This window comes from Malus sylvestris, chromosome 3 (assembly GCF_916048215.2).
Source record: "Malus sylvestris chromosome 3, drMalSylv7.2, whole genome shotgun sequence".
Classification (NCBI taxonomy): domain Eukaryota; kingdom Viridiplantae; phylum Streptophyta; class Magnoliopsida; order Rosales; family Rosaceae; genus Malus; species Malus sylvestris.
In genome coordinates, this window is record NC_062262.1 from 32804662 (window position 1) to 32815767 (window position 11106).

At 35.7% G+C, this 11106-nt stretch overlaps 1 protein-coding gene across 3 annotated transcripts; it reads left to right on the forward strand.

The window, feature by feature from the left end:
• The first annotated feature begins 3913 nt into the window (after nt 1–3913).
• LOC126614316 (C2 domain-containing protein At1g53590-like) lies at nt 3914–9885 on the forward strand. Of its 3 annotated transcripts, none has more exons than XM_050281904.1 (12): nt 3914–4530; nt 4809–4883; nt 5193–5336; nt 5552–5647; nt 5755–5886; nt 6426–6578; nt 6698–6739; nt 7131–7179; nt 7386–7478; nt 7572–7755; nt 8001–8118; nt 8416–9885. In XM_050281904.1, the coding sequence occupies exons 1-12, from the start codon at nt 4405–4407 to the stop codon at nt 9454–9456; spliced, it is 2253 nt and encodes a 750-aa protein (XP_050137861.1). In that variant the 5' UTR covers nt 3914–4404; the 3' UTR covers nt 9457–9885. The 3 variants fall into 3 exon arrangements, with proteins under 3 accessions (XP_050137861.1, XP_050137862.1, XP_050137863.1); XM_050281905.1 differs by having other exon boundaries at nt 8422–9885; XM_050281906.1 differs by having other exon boundaries at nt 8464–9885.
• Nucleotides 9886–11106: the final 1221 nt, after the last annotated feature.

Consider the following 11106-nt stretch of genomic DNA (forward strand, 5'->3'; position numbering starts at 1 on the left):
AGAGGACTGGCCCTTGCCAAGTCAAAGTTAACAATGAAGGGGCGGAAAGGACGGGGTCTTATTATTAAACTTCACTTTATTACGTAATTTTTAGAAATCTGTCGGCATAAAAATTTGGCAGCTAATCATACATTATGAAGCTTATTAGGAAGCTGTGGCAAAAACCGCTTTGAACAATATATAGGGGTTGAGATGACTGTGAAAGGAATTAACAAACAATTAGAAATGCGCGTGGAGTAACTAAAACGTATATAAAAATTATAATATATTCAGTACAACATACGATTATTATATATTCAATGTAGGCCTTAATTTGATTTAGAGAGAGAAACAAAAATTAGAAAAGAAAAACTAATTAAAAATGTTTGAATACTTTGAGTTTTAACGAAAATGACAAAAATATTTCGTAAAAAAATAGTACCAAAATTAATTTTTTAAAATAAAAATATGAATTTTCATTAAAAATAAACCGTACTTAAAAATTTTTCTTAAATTCAATTAAAATATCTAATGCGGGTGGAAACATATCACACGTATGCGCCACGTGTTGAGACATGATTGGCCCTATGTACTTGATTTTTTCAATGGTAATATGACGTGAAAGGTAACAAACTTTTGCGTTGCAGGTGTCCCACTCCACTTAATCCACTCTCCAATATCCATCTGCCGACAAATCTGGACCTCTGTCCACCACAACCTGACAGAATCACATCACATGTAATGTTTACCTTAGTAAAACAAGGAGTGAGTGAATTCATCCAGTCACGTGTAGTGTTTGACTTAGTGAAACAAGGATTATAATTCTCTCCGCTCTTAGGCTGCGTTTGGTACGTGGGACGGGACGGGACGGAACGGGATGAGGCGTTCCGTCCCGCGTTTGGTGCGCCAAAAATGGGTGGAACATGCTGTTCTACGGGACAGATTTTTGGTGTTTTTGCGTCCCACCTCCCCCTGGAACGGGTTTGTTCCACGTCTGTAGAACACAATGTTTTACCATTTTAAGACAAATATACCCCATGTCTTTTTCAAAAATTACACCTTCGTTCCGTCCCGTTCCGTCCCGTCCCGTCCCGTTCCGTCCCGTCTGCGTACCAAACGCACCCTTAATCTCTAAGCTTTCCTCCTTTCCTCATTTTTTTTTCTTACTCTTTATTTTTTAGAACTTTAACGAAAAGCTTCCGGTACTGTTTATTTTAACGAAAAATCATATTTTTACACTAAAAAGTCAATTCTGGTACTATTCACTTGACCCTTTATTTTGTTCTTATCATTAAAACTCAAAGTTTTCAAGCCATTTTCATTAGTTTTCCTTTTATTTTTTGTCTCTCTTTATATAAAGCAGTTAATATAAAATGTTGACATAGCTTAATCATAATTGTTAATGAGAAAGAGAGGGGAGGAGAGGGAGAGTAAGAGGGGAGAGTGCCTTACTCCGTAGAATAATTATCAACTGTTAGAATGTGAATGTTCAACACAGCTTAGTAAAAAATCTATTGGTTATTATTTTGGAAACTTAATGAATCAATCGTATGAATATGTAAAATACAAGATTTTCAATCCTAACAGGAAAATGAGAGAAATGAATACTCAATTTAAAGTAAGTAAACACAATTCCATACTATCAAATTTTGTAAATCATATGACATGATTGTTGATTGAATTATCTTAAGTATCGATTAACGTCTTTATTTCTTATTACATATTATATGATTTACAATTTTGATTTAAAAAATTAGTTTACCTAAAATTACTCATAATGTATTATTGAACTGAAACGACATGACGAAGTTAATCTATTTCATGTAAATTATTCTCAAACAAGAGACATTGCCAATTTTTTTTATTTTACAATATATGCACATGATCACAAAAGATCCTGGAAATCGTGCTAAATTCATCTTTACCTTATACACACTTTAATTAATTTTTTGTTATTAATATTTTTCAAATGATTTAACCTGATAACCAAGAGTTCAAAAAAAATGTTTAAGAAATAAAAATAAATGTGTAAATAGTTCTATCGAACTATTGTTATCTCTGCCATGCGATCAACCCAACTAGTTGCATGTGATGTGACGATGATACTCCCGAGCATAGATTTAAATATCGAAAATATCGACGATATTTCGTCGATATTTTCGTTTTTTTGGGTTACCGATATTTTAATGAGTATTCAATGAGTTTTCGTCAAGATATCGCGATATTAACGATATTATCGCGATATTTGTTATAATATCGCGATATGACATCCAAAAATTCTTAAAATTTTCTGAAAAGTCTCAATTTTGAAACTAAAGGGATTCGACCCCCCTCCCATTTGACTCTTAACGCCTTAACCACCATATCACTTATGGTTGTTGTTATAATATGCTACTATATTTATATATATTGTTTTTTTTTTGAATTCTTTTTACAAGAAACAAATTTGCACATATTCCAAATTTTTTGTGGTATTATATTTTAAATTGTGTCAATTAATTACTTAGTTAATGGCATGTGGTTTTTAATTTTTCTATTTTTTATTTGGTCACTTACATGGTAGGGCTGGAAAAAATTCCCGAAAATCCCAAACCAAACCGAAAAAGTCCCAAACCCAAACCGAAAAATCCCCAAACCCAAACCGAAAAATCCCAAACCAAAACCATCCTGAAGTTCGGGAATCCCATCCTGAAAAATACCGAAATTTTCGATATGGGATTGGTTTCCAAATCCCATTTGTTTGGTAATCCCGAAAAATACCGAAGTATTCGGTTTCCTATTGACTTTTGGGTTTTGGTTCTTGAAAACCATTGCTATGGTTGCTGACTACTCTTCACAATACACTTACTCTACAAATAGAGATGATGAAGATAGTGAAAATTTTGAACCTCATAGGAACTCTATGTGGTACTAAGTCACTCATGTATCTTACCATGCAATGTATAAAGTGTAAAATATTGTACTAATTCATTATATATAAATGATTATGGTGTGTTTAAACTTCTTTCATTAATTACTACATATTTTCTACATTCACAATGTTTGCCAGCTCGCTATATAATCAACTTAAATCAGTTAAATCCATCATGCAATGCATTTCCTTCCAATTTTTTGTGATAAACTAATAGATAATTGACTAAATAAACATCCTGCAAAGTTTCAATAAAAATTTCCAAGTTTTTCTTACAATTTCCGTGGTTTCCATGTAATTTTTATCGATATCGATATTATTCCGATATTTCCGTGTTTTCGGACTACCGATATTTCCGATATTACCGATATTTTCTTCCTTGCTCCCAAGCACGAGGGCCGAATCTGGCCAAAAAAATTGGCTATAAAATGTACCGCGAGACAGGGGAAAACACCCTCTTTGTTGTTTTCCAACCAACACTCGTTTCCGCATCCCTTTTATAAGGATTTTAGGAATTCGTAAATCGAATTCTTTTTATCAAGTACTATTTATATTTAATTTTAAATAAAATAATTTAAAATAAATTTTTATTGCATGATGTACAATGAACGGACATAATTCATAAATTCGTGGATCCTCACAAAAAGGATACGATGAGGATCCAGATTCATTTTCCAAATATGGCGCAATTTATTGTCTATCTAGTTAGGATTTGAATCTCATCCGGATCTAAGTTGTGGGATTCTCACATTCTAATCATTTATAGTACATTATACGATTAGAAATTATTTTAAATTTATTTATTTAAAATTAAACATAAATAATATGTAACGAAAATTGATCATACGATGTACTATAAACAAGATAGAGATTTCCTAGATTATCACAAAAAAATCCAGAAAAATACTCATCCATCCAGTTAAGAGCGATTTATCGACACGCGTAGGTGACGTGTTACGTAGACGTGGTGACCAACTGTCAATAGCAACCTTCCTCAAATACCCTCCACCCTCCGCACTTTGTCGTAATTCGTATTGCTTCTCTGTCTACCTTCCCGCCGGTTACTTCAGCTCTAAGGTTCCGTTTTAACTTCTCTGGCCACCAAAAACATTCCTCTTTGCTTTTAACTTTTTCGTTTGGGTATTTTGAAGTGAAGCTTCTGATTTCATCAGTTGTTTTTACTTTAATTTCTGCTTTGAAAAGAATCTGGGGTTCTTAATGTTTTGGTGGGTAGCTCTCAGATTTCAATAAATTACTGGTTTATTGTTGGTTTTGAGTTTGCCCCTCTGGGTTTTTATTCCTTTTTAATGCTTTTAAGACTATTTATTGAGCTTTTAGTTTTAGTGTTGGATTTGTCCTTTGATATGTTGACTCTAAATTGGTGATTGTTTTTAAAGGTTTTTTTGGGGATGGGTTTAGTTGGGGTGAGAGAGAGTAAAGTTTGAATTTTGCAAAAAGAAGAGACAGAAAAGTTGCTTTTGGCTTTTGGGTTTGAACACGAAGAAGAAGAAGAGATGGATGTAACAGAAGTTACAGTGATACACCATGTGGGGATTGTGTTAATGGTGATCTGGTTTCTCTCTCACTTCAATTGCTGCCACCCAGTTGCTTACTTCATCTCTCTCATTTATCTCTACCTGGTATGGAATCACTGCTCTTCCTTATTACTGCTTTTTTCTCTTGAATTCATTAATCTTTTTTCGTTAAAGGGGTTAAATTTGTTTTAGGAAACTAATTAAAGCAAGAAAAGTAAATTATGAGCTCTTTCTCTTTATGCAAAGGATTAGAATCAAGCACAAAGTTGGCTTTTTTCATTGGTTCTTTCTGTCAATTATATGTAATGTGATTTGATAACTGGTATTGATTTGGATGTGCAATTTCAATACTTAATAAGCACTTTTGCTTATGTTTTCGACAGGTTCATGAGCGGTATGTTATGAGATTGCGGAAGAAATTACAATTTGAGGAAAGAAAACAGGCTAATCAGAGAAGGGTAATTTTTAGTTTTCCCTTTTGTACGGTTGATTACTTTATCAGTAATTAGTACATTGAGTAAAAGAGTCTTTGTTGATCTTTATTATTGTTCAAGTGAGAAGCAATTAAAAGAAAGACGACCCGCCATAAGAAAGGTTCTTATATATAAAGTCAAACTGAAGTCTTTTGAATATCTATGCCTTGCACTTTTGTTGGGAAATTATCTTAGTTATTCAAAAATTAAATTTGGGTTTTCGAATTATGGTTGAATTAGTTTGGCAGTGCAATATCTCATGTCATTTTTTCCTTGCCTTGTCCGATACTTCAGGTACTTTCTGATTCTGAGACCGTGCGGTGGTTGAACCATGCAGTTGAAAAGATATGGCCTATATGTATGGAACAGATTGCTTCACAGAAAGTTCTCCTCCCTATCATACCTTGGTTTTTGGAGAAGTACAAACCGTGGACTGTTGTATGACTTTATCTTCTGATTTATTCATGTTCGATACTCTAGTTTTGATTGCTCCTATTAGTTTGGGTTGGTCACTTTAGTCTAAAGTGATCTCTCTTTTTAGGACTCGGATTTTTTATAGTATTTTGATTGCCCCATAGTGTATTGTGATCACTTCAGCTGTTTGTATGTACAGTAAACTAGTTCTAACTATCTATATGGTTATACATATGCAGGGTAAAGCTATAGTACAGCATCTTTACTTGGGAAGAAACCCACCTATGTTCACAGAGATGAGAGTTCTTCGCCAATCTACTGATGATGACCACTTGGTATGAGTTAGTATTCTTCCGCATGTTGGACCAGTATTTTCGTGTGCTCTTCTTGGCTTTCGTTCTAGAATTCAGCCAACATGAAGTAATACATTGTAATAATGCAGGTTCTGGAGTTGGGGATGAATTTTCTGACAGCTGATGATATGCTTGGAATTCTAGCTGTGAAACTGAGGAAAAGACTAGGTTTTGGAATCTGGGCAAAGTTGCATATTACAGGCATGCATGTTGAAGGGAAGGTATGGATTTGCCTAACTTGTAATTCAGGAATCAGGATGGATCTTAAGTTGGTTTAAAGTTAAGGAAGTTTGTAATTCAGGATGTAGATAGTATGTTAAACAAGATAGACATAGAAGCCTATGCAGTACAGTTTCACGTGGTGCTTCCATGAGAATTAACTTTGCGATTGATCTTTGCAACTTATGAGTTCTGATTTGCACCACTTTATGTATAATCTCTGCATTTAAACACTGATATGATTGGAACGTTTCTTTTTAGCGTTGTTGTTTGTGTTTCAATTCTGACATGTATGCCTCATTTTTTTTCTTCTTTTAAGAAATGGCATTTGAGTTTTAGGTCTAATGGATTATCTCAGGCTAAAAAAGCTTATGACTTATGTTAGATGTTCCATGTTACCTTATTGAGTTGGTTTGGTTAGTGTCGTTAACTAAGAATGGTTAAGAGGATTGGCCTCTGCCCTTTGGTGGCATAATGAAAAACCTTTTTTTTTAGGGGAAATGGCATGTGACAAAGCTTTGAGTTTCTTTTTCTTTTGTAGGTCCTGATTGGGGTGAGGTTCCTTTGCAAGTGGCCTTTCCTAGGCCGTGTGCGGTTATGCTTCGTTGAGCCTCCATATTTTCAAATGACCGTCAAGCCTATTTTCACTCATGGGCTTAACGTTACAGAAGTCCCTGGGATTGATGGCTGGCTGGTAAGCTTTTATCATATTTTATGCAGATATATTCTTAAGTCTCCCCTTACATCAGTCACTCACTCTGTCTTTGTGTTTACCGATCTCTGACTCTCTCCTTTGTTGATTCCGTTTCCCAGGATAAGCTTCTCTCTGTTGCCTTCGAGCAGACACTTGTTCAGGTAAACTATTTGGATTTTGACACTCCATATATAATTCTTGGCCATCCAATGGTTGTGTTGAATGCAAAGATATCAGTTCAGAGTCTAGACACCTCCTTGCACGTTGCAATGGAGTCCTTTTTCATTAGGCCGAAAACCCACTGGCCTAGATTTCCATTTGTTTCTGTTGCAAATTTCAGATTTTAGAGAACTATTCGCAATAGTTCTCTCCTACCGTACATGTTTCATTCCTTTCAAATAGTATATCAAGTTGATTAAATTCCACATGATCTAGTAGACAAAAAAATAAGCTTGTTCGAATGACAAATAATGGGACTGTTGGATATTATGCCTCATAGTCAGCAAGATGATATGGAAATGTTATTAATGTATTATCCATATCTTTTTGCAGCCTAATATGCTGGTCGTTGACATGGAGAAATTTACTTCACCGGAACAGGGTAAGGGCCGCATAATGTATCTTTAGTATTTCACACGATTAACGTATCTTCCTTTGGGAAGTATAAAACTTATGTTAATCAAATTTTATGTGGTGTGGAGGCATTTATTGCTAGATTCGCATGTATTCAGTCCCCTTGTGATATAAGTTCCTCTCACTCATTCACTCTCTAAAATATTTCAATTACTGTGTTCATGTGAATGACAGAAAGCTGGTTCTCTGTGGATGAGAAGGATCCTGTTGCTTATGTGAGAGTAGAAGTTATCAAAGCATCTGACATCAAAGCCTCCGATCTAAATGGTTAGTTATTTGTTTTCCAGTACAAGAAGGTTTTTTAACTAACACAAGAAAGGTGTTACTTTTTTTGTATTTGATACAGATCTTTATTTTCAGGATTCGCTGACCCTTATGTGAAGGGTCATTTGGGTGTTTACCAATTCAAAACTAAGATACAAAAGAAAACGCTGACTCCAAAATGGCACGAGGAATTTAAGATCCCCATAATCACCTGGGATTCACCAAATGTACTAGCTATTGAAGTTCATGACAAGGACATATTTGTTGATGATGCCCTTGGGTTTGTTTCTGAACTTCCTTAATATATTATGTTCCGTAGCATGCCTAAGTCTTCAAATATTTGCAAATAATATTGCTATAGTAACTATTAGATTTAAGGATTACCGACTTAGAGATTAAATGAACACAATCACAAATTAAATGAGTTTGGAAGCCATTTACCTTGTTGTGCTTTGATTTTCTATTAAATTATCCTGTAGGTGCTGTTGTATCTGCATGATTAACTGACACTTCTTCTATATCCAGAGAGTGTTCCATTAACATCAGCGATTTTAGGAATGGCGTGAGGCATGACATGTGGTTGCCTCTTCAGAAGGCTGGGAGGCTGCATCTTGCGGTAACCGTACTTGACGAAAATGGGAAGGTAACTTTTTCTTTCTTCTTAACTAGTTCTATTGATAATGTCCATTAGGAAATCAAAGTCAAGAGATCGATTGTTCTAGTTGCTGCATAAATTAGAATGCAATGCTTCCACAGGATGCTCAAGTGTGCATGGTGCTCCACTCCTTCGAAAAAGTATCTTCACAATTTGAGAATCTCAATGAATCATCTAATTGTTTTAGTTTCTGTTTTCCCTCCGTCTCTCATGTCTATTTTCATAATCAAAACAAATTAGAATTCTCAATTCTCTACAACATCTACGTGATAAATTTTTTTTCAGGAACAGAAAAATCTTCAGGGGCTTGACTTGAACCGCTTTCATACACAGGGAGATGACTCTCCAGATGTTCAGGAAAAGCCAGATGTGAAAGAACGAAGAAATTCCTTTGCCAGTGACACTGGTAATAAAGGTTCCTTCTCATCTATATCCTCAGGGAAATCTGCTAAAGTAGCAGATCATTTTGAGCCGATTGATATTGATGGCCAGAAAGAGACTGGTATATGGGTCCATCACCCAGGAAGTGAAGTTTCACAAACTTGGGAGGCCAGAAAAGGAAAGGGTCGACGACTTAATACCCAAATTCAAGGGGAGCCTAATGGTAGTGGCATTGGATCCCAAGTTAATGATACCAGCAGCACTGATGAAAATCCTGAAGATAAACGGCGAATGGCATCAGTTCGCAGGGGTCTGCATAAGATCGGTTCGGTGTTCCATAGGAATTCCAAGGAGGATAATTCATGCACCTTTAAAGAGCCACTCGAAACCCCACGCGTGAATCTAAGGGCAGTTAATGAAAATAATATTGGTGTGAGATATGTTGTGGAAGACGGCCTTTGTAGCTCTCCTTCTGGCAAGACAAATTCAAAAGGAGGGGCTTTAAGTTCTGGAGAGAGTGGTTCGGATAGCCCAGGAAAGGGCAATGTTAAAGACATGGCAAAGAGTCTCTACAAAAGTGCTGAAAGGTCGGTAAAGCATGCACTTTCACGGAAAGGTTCTAGAAAGTCTCAAGCTGATCCCCGCGCAGTGAGCGAAAAAGAAATTTTAGCAGATTCGACCTCTTCTGATGACGATGATTCTCTTCCGCCCCCATTTGTTGAAATGATACCAGTTCCCTCCAAGGCTATACCTTGCAGCTCCGATATTGATTCAGGTGTACCAGAGGAGCCCGTGGTTCAGCTGGTAACTAACACCGCAGTGGATGCTGAAGTCCCAGCGAACAAGGTTGAACTTGGAGAACTCGAAAAAGTGGATGAGGAGCTGGACAGCCCTGGAAGAAGTGGCGATGCATTGTGCGAGCCGTCAAGAGTTGAAGCTAGCTGATTCAGATTTGAAGGTGAAGGCATGTGAAATTAGTGCATGGACTGCTATAAAAGAGAGCTCATATTGTTCCTCTTGTGGCTGGATTAGCAGATTTATTTGAAGGATCGAGGTCCGGTGTGCATGTCCAGGCCGCATAATTGATGTTCTTGTGAAACACTCGGCCGAACAAACGCGTTGATACGCGTTTTCACCTTGAAAAAAAACAGCTCTATACTGAACTTGAGGAATTCTGATGCAGCTATAGGTTTGTCTTATTTGTTAAATTTATGTAGCGCTTTGGAAGGCGAAGGAAGAATCTGTTTTAAGATTTCTTCTTTTTGTAGTTATCTTGCAAATATGTGAGTTGTTTTGAGAAAAGTTATGTAATTTGACCTTTAGTTTAATGCACAAGCAATAAAGCCCGTGCGATGCCGCGGGTTTACAACTCTAGTTACACGTAATTACAACAATGTTTCTAATTCTACTAGTACATATATACATACTCACAATCCTATTTACACACATGCTAATTAGCATTTAAAACTATTTTAAATGGGAGGAGTTGTACCTCAGTACAAAACTTGATAAAATTAAACAAATCCCCATGTCATTGGTTCTTCATTTTGAAGTCTGCTCTTATAAACTGGGCTGAATGTTGCCCATAGATTGTCGATTTCCAACGCAAAGAAGGGATTCTCCATCGTCACCATTATTGGTGTTCTCTTCCCGTTTTCCTTTGCCCAGATATTGGAAATTCCAATTTTGAAGCCATTTTCTCACACTAAATAGCAAAAAAATAAATTTAAAAATTAGAGAAAAACAAAGAAAAGCATCTAATAACTTATATTTGGAGACAGAAAAATAAGCAAAACCTAGTTGAGAACTCACCATAAAAAACCAAACTTTACCCAAGAAAACTCCAAAAAAAAAATTAAAAAAAAATTGAAGAACCCATTTGAACGTTACAGAATTTCAGTCTATACCGAATCAATCTCAATTTGTCAGCGTTATACCTGCTCTCCATATAGAAGTTAGGTCTAATATAATTGTTATCATCACTTATGTTTCTTTAGTAAAAAAAAAGGTTATTTCATTCCAAAACCTTGAAATACAACCCAAAAGCATTGGTATGACCTCAAGTGAAACTGGTGCCCTTTGTAATTATGTAGTTGGTATATAATTTCTCACCTCAGATTTGTATATTGACATTATACTCACTTAAGCTTCAAAAAAATCCATCAGTCCTAAACCACCCATTCAAGGTACTTAAGTTTTTTAAAGCCTACAAATTGAAAATACAATGGAAAAAGAATGAATCTTGGTAAAAACGAAACTCCAAACTATTTTTGGAACTTAATCCTCTAAACTATGACCAACAGCCTTTGAGATTAAAATTTAGAAGACCAGGCAATACTGTTTCCACGTTCTGCCTCTGAGCTTAATTTATCAATAATCTAAGTTCAAAAATGGTAAAAGTGAGGAAACATACCTATCACCCTGCTCTCTGTGATCTATGAAATCCAAGTTCCGCTACGTGACCCTCTGCTTAGTCACTTCTAGAGGCAAACGCCCTGAAAAGGTTTAGAGTAGCAGCAGATTGGTAATAGGCTCTCATCAGCCTCTAGGCATCTGAAGATCAAAAAATACCATAAACTTAATCTTTACCAAAAG

Excerpts from the sequence above, each read along its gene's own strand:
- LOC126614316 (XM_050281904.1), top strand. The coding sequence starts at position 4,405 with ATGGATGTAACAGAAGTTACAGTGATACACCATGTGGGGATTGTGTTA. Across the intron at positions 5,648-5,754 it reads CTACTGATGATGACCACTTG|GTTCTGGAGTTGGGGATGAA; the intron begins GTATGAGTTAGT and ends GTAATAATGCAG. Across the intron at positions 6,740-7,130 it reads TCGAGCAGACACTTGTTCAG|CCTAATATGCTGGTCGTTGA; the intron begins GTAAACTATTTG and ends ATCTTTTTGCAG.